At 38.1% G+C, this 15,715-nt stretch overlaps 1 protein-coding gene across 12 annotated transcripts in view; it reads left to right on the top strand.

Annotated features, from left to right (window-relative positions):
- The window catches only part of LMBR1 (limb development membrane protein 1), a 147,102-nt gene that overhangs the window by 25,657 nt on the left and 105,730 nt on the right, over nucleotides 1–15,715 (top strand). For 8 of the 12 annotated variants that reach the window (XR_005371383.1, XR_005371382.1, XM_038559822.1 and 5 more), the window contains exons 2-4: nucleotides 1,719–1,791; nucleotides 4,514–4,553; nucleotides 9,998–10,137. Coding sequence is in view for 8 of the 12 variants with exons in the window: in XM_038559822.1 (XP_038415750.1) it covers nucleotides 1,719–1,791; nucleotides 4,514–4,553; nucleotides 9,998–10,137 (253 nt within the window). In the remaining 4 variants the exon portion in view is untranslated. Of the gene's footprint in view, nucleotides 1–1,718; nucleotides 1,792–4,513; nucleotides 4,554–8,855; nucleotides 8,969–9,997; nucleotides 10,138–15,715 lie in introns of those variants that run through there. The other 4 variants (XM_038559827.1, XM_038559829.1, XM_038559824.1 and 1 more) reach the window with 4 other exon arrangements.

Raw genomic sequence — 15,715 nt, 5'->3', positions numbered from 1 at the left:
TGCCTGGTGAACGGTGAGCTCCCAGCAAGTAATTGTGGAATGAATTGAATTTCAGGTAGCTTCTGTCATAAATATTAATTCTGTTGGTCATATGATCCCTCTGACTTTAACCTCGTAAGTCAGTTTCTGCCCAGTAACCCTTCTTTCCAGTGCTCTTGCAGCCCTAATCAGACTTCACCATTCTGTTGTAAATTCTCCCCCCCCCCCATCCTTAACATCTTCTTAGAAGACCCCTTCTGTTTACATTTCTTCACCAATAACTGGTTTCCATTTTGACCCATTTTCCACACCCTAAAGGATTTTGGGAGAAAGTAGTGATGGTGTTTACATTCTGTTATCCGTTTGGAGTTCTTGATGGGCTCCCAGCAGCAGGCCAATCTGATGCTTTCAATTCTTGGCTCCTTTTTTGGTCACTGTCAGTATTGGCTATCTCTTGTCACTCTCCCGCTTGTATTGGAAGAATTGTGACATGAGGCTCATGGTCATTTCCATTCTGAGTATGTCATTTCCTAGAAGACATTGTATAGTGGCTGTTCATACTTAGATCTAAGGTCATTTTTAGTCATGTGGCCAACAGCCCTTTTTCAGAAATCCACACATGGGGTGCTCCCTAAACTGTCATTACCTGGGATTGTTTCATTTGAGTTTTCAAACTCTTTTCACCCTGATCCATAGCTCTAATAAGACTTTATTTCTTGGTCTTTGACTGTAATGAGATCTCCTGTTCCTTGACCCCATCCTCTTTTTCCTGTCATCCCCATAAAATTAAATGGAATTTAATTGAATTTAAAAAGCTTCTTGTTCAACTGCTGTTTATTTTGATATGTGGTATATTTATTGAATGATTACTCCCCCCCGCATTGATTTGTGATGCCTCCTGTATGTAAAACCAAATTATATAAATTTTTATATAATAGGATGTTTCATTTATCTAAGTTTGAGCCATCCTTAAATGTTTTTGAAGCTTTATAGTATGTTTTGATATTTGGAAGGGATTGTAGTATCTCATTGACTTTAGTTATCAGAATTGTTGGTATTGGTCTAGCTTTTTACACTTCCATGTGATTCTGAAGACAATTCAGTCAAGTTATGAAAAGAAAATCTTCATTGGACATATTTTCCCTGCAATGATATTAAAAACTGGGTTATTTGAATTAGTTTATATAAATTAGCATTTTATCAAAACTTTATTCTAGTAAAATATCTAAAAAGTTTTAATTTTTAATTTTTAATTTTTTTATTAAAGATTTTTTATTTATTCATGAGAGACACAGAGAGAAAGAGAAGCAGAGACACAGGCAGAGGGAGAAGCAGGCTCCATGCAGGGAGCCTGATGTAGGCCTTGATCCCAGGGCTCCAGGGTCACGCTGTGGGCCAAAGGCACCGCTGAGCCACCCAGGGATCCCATCTAGAAAGTTTTAAATAGATTGAATCTATTTTTTTTTCAAGATTTTTATTTATTTATTTGACAGAGAGCACAAGCAAAGGGAGTGGCAGGCAGAGGGAGAGGGAGGCTCTCTGCTGAGCAGGGAGCTGGATGTGGGGCTGGATCTAGGACTGTGGGATCATTACCTGAGCCCAAGGCAGACACTTAACTGACTGAGCCACCCAATGCCCCAGATCAATCCTCTTTGCCTATAAGTACCAAAGATGTATCTTCTATAATTTAAAAAAAAGATATGCAACAAATGTAAATGATCTGTTAATTTTTTTTCCAGATATGTTTCCTTCTTTTTGCCATTCTCTACATTGTTTCCTACTTCATCATCACAAGATACAAGAGAAAATCAGGCAAGTAGAAACATTATAATTAAAAATACTTAGATCATCATGCCAGCTGGTCTGTGGTATATGGGCCATATCGTGCCTGTCAGTATGGTAGTATAATACATTCAGTATGGCAATGATTGAAGGATGTAATAGCCTGGTGCTAAGTAAACAGGAACCTCCAGGGAATCTGACTGCTTGTGGGGTCATCATTCTGTTTGACCTGAGCCCATGTTTACCACCATTCTTAGGTCTAACCAAGAATAGTGTGGGGCTGTTCAGTATCTGGGAAATTTCTAGAGTTTATGAGGATATATGGGTTTTGTGACTGGCTCTGAGTTTGAACATGCCTACCCCCCCCCATCCTTTCTCTGACTATTAGACTATCTTTTCTTTCTCTAAAGTGATATGGAATGTAGAGTCTCCATGATATCATTTAATATTCAGTTATATATTATATTGTCTTTTTATTATTTCATTATTATTTAGGGACCACTAAATCTGTATTCTTTTTTTATTTTTTAAATTTATTATTATTATTTATGATTTTATTTATTTACTTGAGGGAAAGAGAGTGCACACATGCACATGAGTGGGGGAGGGGAGCAGAGGGAGCAGGAGGGGGACAAACAGACTCTCCACTGAGCAGGTAGCCTGGCATGGGGCTCCATCCCAAGACCCTAGGATCATGACCTGAGTCAAAGTCAGGTGCATAACTGACTGAGCCATCTGGGTGCCCCTATTCTTTTTTTAAAAATGAACTTTGTGCTAATTAATTCACAGATTCTTGTGCCAAGGTTTTGTAAGGACCTAAACAGTTGCCTTACTGCCTTCTGTTAAACCTCAGCTATTTTCTGTAAATAACAAGAAAACAGAATTTTCTACCTGTATGCTGGGCTAACAGTAGTGCCATATGAATATTTATGGATTCTATATAATAGGAACTCTTTATATTATAATATCAAACTTATTAGACTTTTGAAAGCAATTAGGAAATAGTGCTTGCTCTAGTGTTTTAGTTTGGCTCTATGATTACATTAAAATATTTCTTGGAATCTATAATCTCTCAAAAATTTGAAGACCTACAGATTCAACACAGTATTTTAGCTATTTTTAAAGATGTTTTGGCATCAGGTGTTAATGGTTATTGACATAGAAGGAGGAGGAGGAGAGAGAATTAATATAAAATGCATCATTTTGGGGGATTTAGGGGATGATGAACAGGAAAATTGGAGATTTATTAGATGATTTAGATGATTTTTAAATACTTTATTTATTTATTTTGAGAGAGAGAGTATGAGTGGTGGCAGAGGGGGAGAGAGAGAGAGAGAGACCCAAGCTGACCTCCCTCCCCACACCTTTTGCTGAGCATGGAGCATGATGCAGGGCCTGATTCACAACCTTGAGACCATGACCTCAGTGGAAATCAAGAGCCCGATGCCCGACTGATTTAGCCACCCAGGTGCCTCTATTAGATGATTTTTAGAGTAATAGCAGAGAGGGGTGATGAGTACTCTGGACTTAGTACTGAGCGTTGGCGGGGGGGGGGGGGGGGGGGGGGGGGGGAGGGGAAGAGTTGAAATGTATATGAAGCTATTAAAATATTCTTCAGTAGTTGATGGTTGATAGAGAGTAGGCACAACAGTATACAAATTAATTGGGACTGTTATTTTATCGTCCTTTTGGTTGTAAAGCTATTTTGGGCAGCCTGTAATTAAGAATGGAGATTAGGGTTAAGAGGATGGCTCAAACGCACCATTGACATGGAAGCAAATGGATAGTCATAATTACAGAGACCTAGAGAGAGAGCCTTTGAGGACAACCTCAGTTAGGTATTGAGGAGAAGGAGGGGTCAGGGGGTGTTGTGCAATATTCTTGTAATTGGATTATATTTTCTTTAGCTGGTAAATTAATTAATTAAGATTTTATTTATTTATTCATGACAGAGAGAGAGAGAGAGAGAGAGAGAGGGGCAGAGGGAGAAGCAGACTCCATGCAGGGAGCCCGATGCAGGACTCGATCCCAGGTGTCCAGGATCAGGCCCTGGGCTGAAGGTGGCTCTAAACCGCTGAGCCACCTGGGCTGCCCTAGCTGGTATATTTATGTAGGAAGACAAAGAGAAGGCTAGTAGCCACGAGAGAGAGAGAGCTGAGTGAGTATTGGAGCAGAGGCCATCTGCTACTTGTAAAAAATTCAAAACTTGGTATCTTTCTGTTTATAACTTGGACAATAATTGTGAAATAGTATGGAGGCATTCTAATGGTTTAGAATGGTCCAAGAGAATCTTTGTTAGTATCATTAATAATGACAAACTTGAATTGTGGAAAAGTACATGAGTTTTAAGATTTTGAATTCTAACTTTATAATAAAGATTTTTGTTGGATAGTATCAACTAAAAGTTTTTGTTCATTAGCAATTACAATTTCACTTATGTTGTATGACAGTAAACTTGATTCTGGTCCTAAGGTTCTACTAAGTTTTATTTTCTGGAGCAATAAATATATGGAAAGTTTCAATTTGCATATGGTAGTTTTGTTAATTAGGATTTTGGTTAATCACAACACTCTACGTTCTGTCCCATGTGAGTTAATAAGATTTAAATTTAGATCCATGCTCAAATAAACAGAGCTTTTTGAAAGTTCTTTTCAGTAATTCATTGAGTTTCTGTTTTTGTTTGTATTTCCGGATAAATTAATGAAACATTTTATTGAAGATAAAAAAATTAATACTTTAACCATTTTTACAGATGAACAAGAAGATGAAGATGCCATAGTCAACAGGATTTCGTATGTATTTAAAAATTCATTTGTTCTGTTTCTAATTTTGAGGTTATAAATTCTTCAAATTTTATTCACACCTTAGGGCATAAATGTGTAAAAAATTCACCTAAAGTAATACACTGGTTTTATTAATATTAACTCTATCTTTGGGAGCGCATATAAACAAATATAGGGTTGACTCTTGAACACTGTGGGGGTTAGGGACTTTGGCCCTGAGCAGTTGGAAATTGTGTATAACTTTTTACTTCCCCAAAATTTAACTACTAATAGCCTATTGATTGGAAGTCTTACTGATAACATAAACAGTTGACAAATACATATTTTGTATGTCATGTGTATTATGTATTCTTATAATAAAGCTAGAGAAAAGAAAAAAATTATTAAGAAAATCATAAGGGAGAGAAATTACATTTAAAGTACTGTATTATATTTATTTTAAAAATTCACTTATAAGTGGACCTGTGCATTTCTAAGTCATATTGTTCAAGAATCAACCATACATGGAAAAATGAGGATTGATTGTTTCCTGTTAAAATTTGCTTGTTTGAGGAGCTGACATTTTACCTTCAGACATTTTAACCAGGAAGTGGGCTTATTTATGGTTGGGAAAGTTGCCAGGCCGTAAGAAAGAAAACTCTTAACTGTTTAATGATCTGCTGAGAAGACTATGACAGTCTTGGAATAGGGAGGAGACATCTGTTCTAGTTAATTGAACATCTACCTGCTATGAGCAGGGAGATGGACTCAGATGGTTCTTTAGTTTCCTGTAGCTCTCTTTCTGCATTCATTCATTCATTCATTCATTCATTCATTCATTTATTTATTTATTTCTGCTTATATATGCTGGTGATATATGATTGATACACCCTTTAAATTTTTTTGAGGTATTAAACTGGATGGGAAGCAGTAAATTTGTTTCTATAAGATTTTGCTTGACTAAAATTTGAGATCACACAGTTGTAGCTACATTGGAGAGATTTTTATTCCAGGATTCTTTATTTTAATTGATACTTGAAAAGTTTTTGTCATAGTCCTGAATTTATAGAAAAGTTAGAAATATAACAAAAAAGAGCTGTTTTGCCCCCAGAACTATTTGAAAATTTGGTGACCTGGTTCTCCATTTCCTCAGGATACTTTTGTATATAATGCCTATAAATGGTAATTCTTCTATTGTCTACCATACAACCATCAAAATAATAAAATTGTTGCTGTATCACTCATGCCCCATTCAGATTTACCAGTTTTTCCAGTAATGTCCTTGTTGCAGATGGACCCCGTTCAGGATCACACACTGCTTGTAGTTGTCATGTCCCTTTAGTTCCCTTTAAACTGAAACCCTTCTTCAATATTTACCTGATCTTGATACTTTTGAAGATTACAGGCTAGTTATTTGGATTGTTTCTTCATGATTAGTATCAGATTATTCATCTTTTGCCTGGGGCAAGAAGGAGGTGAGGGAAAGGTCAAAGAGAGAGAGAGAGAGAGAGAGAGGCTTCCTGTGCTAATGCACTCTTATGTACACTGGGATATTACTCAGCCATAACAAGGAATAAAGTACTGACACATGCTATAACATGTAGGAACCTCAAAAACATCATGCTAAGTGAAAGAAGTCAGACACAAGGCCACATAGTGTCTAACTCCATTTACTAGCAGTTTCCAGAATAGGTAAATTCATCAGTGTCATATTGATGGTTACTAGAGACGGAGGGGAGAGCAGCATGGGGAGCAACTGTTTAATGAATATAAGGTTTTATTTTGAGGTGATGAAATGTTCTGGAACTAGAAAGTGGTGGTGTTTGCACAACACTATGAATACACTTAAATACCACTAAATTGTTCATTTTAAAATGGTTAATTTTATGTTATGTGAGTTTCACTTCAATAAAAAAGTACTTTCAACTGATAAGTGACTTTAATAGGTCTGATTTAATTCATAACTGAACAGTGAATATAAATGGACCTTGCTTTATTAGATTTGGTAATTTAAATGATTTTAAATGCCCTAGGGAAAACATCTATAACTTTATACTGGGAATTCTTGCTCTGTGGGTTTAAAACTTAGGCCTATTATTTGATTTAAATTTATAGAATTAGGGGTCTTAGTTTTATTCCTAACACCTTGATATTTGAGAAAATCCTTAAGTGATTGATCATTTTTCTGTGTCTAAATTACTGTCTAAATAATTCACTTACCTCAAAAAGCTTCAGTGAATCTCAGACTGAGTAAAGGGCAGATACTAATTCTTTCCCAGTGAAATCCTCTAGGGATGAAGTGAGTACTGTGAGATGTGTGCCACTTTCCTCTCTGGTCTGTACTCCACTCTTGGTGGTAAATCTATATACATACATTTGTAGATTTGTCAACAGACCAGAGGACATCACTTAGGCATTACCCTGCAGTGTATTCTATGAAACAGTGGCTGTGCCTCGTTTCCTTTTTCTTTTTTTTTTTTTTTTTACACATATTACAAATTCCAGATAACCTTTATTTAAATATTTCACAAACAACTTACAAGTTTCCTTGCAACTACATGGTAAATCAAATGTTAATGTATAGCTCAGGAACTGTAAACAATTCAGCAACTAGGGCCCAAAGGAACTGCATCCATAATAGAAATAAATATTTTAAAATGATCAACTTTTTGTGCCTTGTTTCCTTGTGAGGAGTCTCTGGAGCCCTGATCTCCCCTTCTGCTTTCAGCAGTTCTGCTTCCACCTCTGCTGTTGCTACTTGCTACCAAATGTCTGAAGGCTTTGTGTTCTCCTAGCAGGTGGTTCCTGCATCAGGTGACTGGAGGAGACTTCCGCTTCTTGCAGGCAGATGGGCATGCACATACAATAAAGACAGGAGAAGGAGCAGGGAGGAGGGCACCTGAGAGAGAATCAGGGCTCATCTGTTCCCTAGCCCCTCACACCAGTGATGACTTTGGCTTTCACTGCCTTTTTTCCCCTCTTGTGTGATAGAATGAGTGAGAATGGAAGAGTAAGGCAGATCTGGGTTCAAATTCTGAACTCAAGATTAACTTGAGGTCAGAAGAGATTGAGAAAGATTTATTTTCTCTCTGTGTGAAGGAGAACTGCCACTTACTTTGTTGTGCTGTTGTATGGATTAAATCACATCTGCTAAACATTCCTGGGTTGGTGCTTAGTGCATAGTATGTGGAAATTCAGAGTTGCTTCCCTTCTCTGCACCATATTTCCTTGCCTTGCTTCTTCCACTGAAGAGGAGGAAATGGAAGGAGAGGCCTGCTGAATGAGGAGAAAAAAAAGGGAATCCTCAGTCTTCTAGAAGAGCTCAAATTCTTAAGTAAAGTAGTTGGCAGCACTACCTGGCCACTTGAAACAGAGATCTCCAGTGCTGGCTCAACCCCGAGTCAAGATGGAAAGCCTTGTTCCTCGGCCTTTCTCACCTTCCATTAGGCCCATGTTTGCTCTCTCCTTTACTCCTTTGTTCTTTCTCTGTTTGTATCTACTTGTGCCCCGAAATTAACTTTGCAATCAACAACTACATTTTCTGAGAGCTACTGTTGTCTAGTTAGTTGATTTTGATTAGGATTAAAGTTATTGATATAAAAACAACATGCGTAAGTGCTGAAATTTTTGTGAGCCTGTGCAGGTGAGAGGAGAGTTTCCAGGTAAGAGGTAGGCCTAGCATAAGGCCTAGCATAAGCTCAGGAGTGACCTGGTGTGTGCTTTCAGGTCTGGGAGAAGGGAGGGAGTTTCCCCTGCAGAGGGAAGTCCTGGCATGTAGTATTAGCTTGAGGGAGTGTTGAGGGGCACCCACATGTGTTCAGGGATGCTCTGCCACAGGGAGTCAGAAGTTGGGGAGGGCATCTGTGCAGGATGGCAGAGCCCAAGTAGGCTGAGAAGGGTGTCCCCAGAAGGACGGCTTGGCATGGGTGTCAGAGGTCAGTGGGGAAGGAGGTAGGACAGTCCAAAATGGGGAGTCACTGGAACAGGATGGACACCTCTGCATAGGGTGGGAGTGTCAGATCACATACAGGGGTGTTTAGTCCATTAAAGGTGACAGGAACCATTTGCAGTTAGGGAAAGGGAGAAAAATGAAAATGAACAAGGTTGTTGCATTGCAGTTGAACTGTCAGTGTGGACTCATGGTTTTTAATAAAGTTGGTGAACCAGATCTAGATGTAAAGGTGGATATGTGTTAAGTGTGCGTATGTACATACGCATATGCGTAGTGCATACTTGTATTCCTTGCCTGTCCATTGGGAGCATGACACCCCAGTAGCAATGAATATATTTAGCACCAGATCTTTGCTTCTAAATATAATTTTCCACTAATAGGAACCAGGATTTGGGGGAGAAGCTGTCCGCAGGGGTACAGGAGGGGAAGTTCCAGGCTCATTCTGTACATATGGTACTGCCAGAATGCAAGGAGGTGCTCCAAGAATGATGAGGTACATGTCAGAAAGACCCAGAATGTTCAAGGGCTTTCACATCAATCAGGGACAATTGGAGTGTCAGGAGAATGATTACATTGGATCCTACACAGCATAAAATAGAACAATCTGGAGTCCATACTGATAGGAATCCGTAAATGAATACATTTTTTAGCAAGGAACAGGTTATTTTTCCTGGTTTCCAGCTTAGCTTCCCACAAAATACTTAATTAAAAGGGAAAAGAGTGATGTTAGAGTGGAGACCAGTGGTCAGGCAGAGTGTGACCGGCAGCAGGACAGACAGCTCGAGGCCACCTGATAGTGATTGGGAGAACTTCCTCACTTGATTTGCAAGGACAAATCCAAAGAAGCACACTGAAGGTCGCTGGCTGGTAGTTGCCAGAGTTGACAGTAGACCTGGGGTAGACATTTTTCCTAGTGCTTTTCCCAGGAAACATGCCCGCTCAGCAAAACAGTTTGTAAGACTTCTTCTGTCTGATTTGAGTTGTATTTTTGCTATGTATCATATAGTCTACATTTAAACATTATCAATGATTTACGGAACAAGGGTTTCATGGTTGTTTTGGCTTTAAGTAGGAAAACACTTCTGTTGGTTGCCACAAGATGGCATTGGGCTCAAAGTTACTCTAGTAGATGTGTATTTTGAGTGTTTAGAATGTTTTGTTTCTTATGTCTCCTTATATTTATTTTCATGTTCTTCCTATATTGATTTTAATGGTATGGATATTAAGGTTCCATCTCTAATGTTGGTGAGGGTTTTTTTTCCTTTGCCTGTTTAGTCTTTTAAAAAAATCTTAAAAAAATTTAGATATAACATTTAAAACATTTCAAACATGTAAAACAGAAAGTGAAAGCCCCTTTTAGTGTCATATATATATATCATTTGACTCCCAACTACACATATTTAATGAAAGTCTTATATAACTTTTTTGGATTAAAAGATTTACAAGTTTTTATCCTTTTTGAATTCCTACCATATTCCTTGCTTTTTCCAGTTGCTGGTAACAACAATCTCTTCTCTTCCAGGTTGTTTTTGAGCACGTTCACTCTGGCAGTGTCAGCTGGGGCTGTTTTGCTTTTGCCCTTTTCAATAATCAGCAATGAAATCCTGCTTTCTTTTCCTCAGAACTACTATATTCAATGGCTAAATGGCTCCCTAATTCATGGTTAGTATATATTGCTTAATATAATCACAATGAATGTTTTTGTTTTTTACTAAACTGTATCTTTAGATTTACTTTTTCTTAATTTCCTTCATAATTTGCATCTTCCTCCAATAAACCATGAGTCCTTCATAAAATCAGAAAACCAGATTTTACTTACTATTCCTATTAGTTGTGAAGGCTTTCCTATTTTACCTAAGAAACAGTTTTTATACTTAAAATGATTTTGATAAATTTTCACTTAAATGTTTAGCAAGAGAATTTTGGTTTATCTGGTTATCTTACCTCCATTTAAGACCTAAAAATACGAGTCACAGTTTTCTACTTTATTTGTTGCTAGTTACTTTTTTTATTTAAAAATGTGTAAGTAATAGGGACGCATGGGTGGCTCAGTGGTTGAGGGTTTGCTTTTGACTTGGGGCATGATCCTGGAGTCCCGGGATTGAATCCTGGGATCGAATCCCACATCGGGCTTCCTGCAGGGAGCCTGCTTCTCCAACTCTGCCTGTGTCTCTGCCTCTCTCATGAATAAATAAATAAAACCTTTAAAAAATGTATAATAGGGGAAAATTTCTTTTGTCAAGTACAAACTTTAAAATTAATGTGGTTAAAAAAGTAACTTATTTACTGTGGGCAACACGGTATATTGCTTGGAGGCCAAATAGACCTGCATGCCAATCTTGACTGCTATTTTCTAGAAATTTTTAGTGAGGTAGGACATTTTAATTTTAATTTATAAAATCTAATACATTGATTTTTAAAATGTTTCATTGTTTTTCCCTCTTTTATTCTTACTGAATTATGATTTCTTTATGTGTGAAATATACCAGTTTTTTGTTAGATTTTTGTAAATATATTCCAGTTATTTTTCTTCTTAACTCTGCTCGCTTTTTTGATTGGCAGATCAAAAAATATTGTCCAGTCTTTTTTCTTCCTTTGATATCTCTAATTGTTTTGTGTTTTTTAAATTAATTAATTGGTTATTCATCAGAGACACAGATTGAGAGAGAGGCAGAGACATAGGCAGAAGGAGAAGCAGGCTCCGTGTAGGGAGCCCGATGTGGGACTCCATCCCGGGTCTCTAGGATCACACCCCCAGCCAAAGGTGGCGCTTTAAACCACTGAGCCACCCAGGCTGCCCTGTTTTGTGTTTGGAAGATCTTTTTCCTTCCTGAGATGCAACAAATCCTCTCCCCCCCCGCCCCCGCTCATTTTCTAAAAATGATTTTGTTTGTGCATAACTGTTTAATTCATCTGGACTTTATACAGATACCTTTTCTCTCAACCCTTTGTGTTTATTAAAGAAATGCTATGTTTACTGTAGAGTATTTGGGAAACAATATACGGTGAAGAAAATTAATGTTACTTACAATCCCACAACCCACAGAGCTATTGTGGATACCTGGCCTGTAACCTTTGTAGCCTTCTTAGCCTTCCATAATGTGTGTTCATGTGGATACATACATAACCAGATGGGAAACTCTCATGGACTCACTGATAATTTGTATCTTCTCCCATCAAAGTGTAAGGGGAAGGTTTCCATGCCTGTAACTACTTTTGTGTGCAATTTACAGTAGTGCCTGGAGCTGTATTAAGCATGGATTGTTCCTAAATTTTTAACTAAAAAATCTAAAGTATACATCTTCACAAATAAATATTTGCCCTTAGGATAGATTTCTGCAATTCACTTTCCAGGTAAGCACACTTTAAAAGTTTTTGAGAAGATAATTCCTGATTCTGAAAAGCTGTGTGAATTCCACTAGTGGTTTCGCTTTCACTGATGGGATATGGGGGGTGGAGTGGGGAGGTGGGCCTCCTCTTCCTCTTCCCAGAATGCATCTTCACCAACTGTGGGCAGTACTTAAAACCTGGCAATTCAAGGGGCACCTGAGTGGCACAGTTGGTTGAGTGTCTGACTCTTGGTTTTGTCTCAGGTCATGATCTTAGGTTTGTGAGATTGATTCCTGCATCAGGTTCCATGCTTAGCAGAGTCTGCTTGGATTTTCTCCTCTGCCCCCACTCCCCAAAATAAATCTTAAAAGAAAAAACCCTTCCAATTAAAAAACATGAAACATTTCCCCTCTTAAACGTACATTTCTTCAGTTACTCGTAAGGATAGACATTTACAAAACATACTCAGAGGTCATTCATATTTATTTTTTAGTAAACTGCCTACCTGTTTTCTTGGCCCATTTTTAGTGCTTTTCCCCCTCTTTTTTCAAAGATTTTATTTATTTATTAGAGAGAGAGAAAGCACAAGCAGAGCAGGAGAGGGAGAAGGAGGCTCCCCACTGAGCAGGGAGTCTGATGTGGGGCTCCATCCCAGAACCCTGAGATCATGATCTGAACTGAAGGCAGAGATTTCACCAGTTGAGCCACCCAGGCACCCCGTCTTTCTTTCTTTCTTTCTTTCTTTCTTTCTTTCTTTCTTTCTTTCTTTCTTTCTTTCTTTCTTTCTTTCTTTCTTTCTTTCTTTCTTTCTTTCTTTCTTTCTTTCTTTCTTTTCTTTTTAATTAAATTCTCAGTAGCTAACATACAGTGTAATATTAGTTTCAGGTGTACAATGTAGTGATTCATCACTTCCGTACAACACCTGGTGCTCCTCACGACAGGTGCCCTCCTCCATCCTCATCACTTACTTCACTCATCCACCCACCTCCCCTCTGGTGACCACCATTTGTTCTCTATAGTTAATAATCTCTTTCCTGGTTTGCCTCTCTCTCGTGTTTTCTTATTTGTTTTGTTTCTTAAATTCCACATATGAGTGAAATCATATGGTATTTGTCTTTCTCTGACTGACTTATTTCTCTTAACATTATACTCCCACTGCATCCATGTTGTTCCAAATGGCAAGATTTCATTCTTTTTTATGCTTGCAATGTTTTTTTAAGTAATTGATTGTCTATCAGAGGTTAATTGCAAACATTTTCCTCCCATTTGTCCTTTAATACTGCTTAAGCTGTTTTTTTGACATAAAAATTTTAACATTTTTGTTTAATCACATATTTGAATCTGGCCTTTGTGGTTTCTGTTGCGTTTGAAGGTAGAAACAAATGGATTCATGAAGCTCTGAAGACCAAATGAATTCAATAAAATTAGGACTAATTATTAACCAAATAAGCAATTACTCCTTTTTTTACTTAGCAATTGAAAAAAACTCAAATAAGCAAACTGAAATTGATACAAAAAATAAATCTTCTACTGAAAAGTCAGCTGTTATTATGAAAGACAGGAAACAACCTGGAAAGTAATGGCTGTGCATGTTTTTGTGAGTTATTTTTAGATACATGTTATTAGTTATTAAAAATATTTTGATAATATATAATTTAGAAAATGGTTTTTGCATGTGTTGTCTGAGATGTTTAAGGAACACTGTTTGGCGTGGTTTCCCTAGCTCTAGCTTTCTGTAAAGCTGTAGGTACTACGGCACATACATTTTGGGCTCCAGGTGTTTTTACCAGCGGTGCCGGTATTCTCAAGCTGGGCTAACCAGTATGACAGGTGAACTGGCCTTTGTTTCCAGTTTTACTAAATAGAAATTGCATGCTATATTTAATGACCTTTCATACTCTAAACCAAGGCCATTTTTTTTTTTTTCTGTTTATGGACTGGAAATAAGAACTACTAACACATGACATGCCATACGATTTGGAGGCCTTAACTCTGGAAGTAAACATCTTTGGTTTTTTTAAGAGTCTTTCTCATTTAATGTAAGGTGTGTAAGCTCAAATATATTGTTTATAAATTAGGGCTTGGAACAATGATTCCCACATAGTGATTGCCTAATAAACATGTTGAATGAATAAATTATGTAATAATTTTAATAATATAAATATATATATAATATAGATAATAAGCCACATAAAATAAAATATAATAATAATAATTAAAAACTACATCAGCTGGAAGTTGGGGAACTAAAGGAAGAACCTTCTAAATGATGTCACTGCTTCTTTTTTTTTCTTTTTTTTAAAGATTTTTATTTATTTATTCATGAGAACACAGAAAGAGAGGCAGGCTCCATGCAAGGAGCCCGATGTAGGACTTGATTCTGGGAATCCGGGAACCCACCCTGAGCCAAAGGCAGACGTCCAACTGCTGAGCCACCCAGGCGTCTCAGGTGTTACTGCTTCTAACTGTACTCTTAGGAATGGGTTTCAGGAGGCATGGGATGTCAGCCTCGGAAATTTTTCCCTAAGGGTTTTATGACCCCCAGCTTTGTTTCTGCTAAATCTTTGGTAGGTTTATATCCTTTACTGCAGGTAGTAAATTTCATAAATCTTTAAATTCATCTTTTTCTTCTAAATTCATAGCTTTCTTTAACCTTGTTGATGACATTTGAGGGAGTGTTTATTATTAGTTCTTTCAATTGTCTTGGGGTTAAAGATTTGTCAACCTTAGACATGCTTGCTTCTTGGCTTTTAAAAATTTGTTAATAGGGCCAAATTATGGTACTAGTAAGACATGACCTAAGGTATGCCTTGTGTTCTAGACACACTTTTCCTCACCTCCATTGTGCAGTAGCAGTTCAGTTTGTCGTTGGTAGTCAGAACACTCCCTTCCTTGCTGGTTGATTAAGACACATGAGGACCCCAGAGTTCTGGGCAGCAGTCTAAACTTCCAGTTCAGTGGAATAATTGTTAATCTCCTGGTGGAAACGTTCCTCCCTTTGGAGCTGGAGCCTCTAGATTAGCAGCACTAGTTCGCAAGGTTGTAGGAACAGGAGGCAAAAAGTTTGCTAGTGAGTCAGTAGGGATAATAGTGAGTGCCACCACTTCCAATTTCTACCCCTTGATTCCTGGACCTGTGAACCCTGACTGGGAGAAATACTACCATCTATTGAATATAGATTCAGGGCATATACAACCTCCTAGAGTACCTTTCTTCAGCCCTGCGAGGTATTGCCACCTAGCTGACACTGTAATTGAGTCTTTAGAAGGACATTCCACCATTCTGTTGAGCCAGCTGCTTCAGGATGCATGACCAGTGAATTCCAGGGCATGGGCCCATTGTTCTTTTGTTGTGAAGCCCTGCTGTGATGATGGTAGGCAAGACATTCTCAAAGTCCACAGATAGTAGTTTTGGCAGAAGCTTTGCTTTCAAGGCAAATCTGTATCCAGAGTAAGTGTCTATTCCAGTAAGGACAATATGCTGCCCTTTCCATGATGAGAGTGACCCATTTCAATCAACCCCCCACCAGGTAGTTGGCTAATCTTCCCTGGGTGTGGTGCCATATTCAGGTCTCAGTATTGGTTTTTGCTGCTGGCCAATTAGGCACTCTGGGAACCATAGCCCGGTGAGCCTAATGGGTAGAAGTGCACATTGCTGAGGCCATGCATCACCTCCACCCTAACATTTTGTTAATGAACCTATTGGATCATGACAAGGGTGGCTGGAGAAAGAGGCTGACTGGTATCCATGGAACAGGTAATCCTATCCACTTGATTGTTAAACTCCTCTGCCAGGATCCCCCTTTGTTGAGGAGTCACATGGGACACAAATATCTTCACATTTTTTTTTCTCCCATTCAGAGAGTACTATCTGTATACCTCTGCCTCAGATTCCCTTGTTATCAGTTTTC

The sequence above is a fragment of the Canis lupus genome, chromosome 16 (genome assembly GCF_011100685.1).
Source record: "Canis lupus familiaris isolate Mischka breed German Shepherd chromosome 16, alternate assembly UU_Cfam_GSD_1.0, whole genome shotgun sequence".
Lineage (NCBI taxonomy): Eukaryota > Metazoa > Chordata > Mammalia > Carnivora > Canidae > Canis > Canis lupus.
The sequence above is the reverse complement of the archived record's forward strand: the minus strand, read 5'-3'. Positions and strand labels throughout refer to the sequence as shown.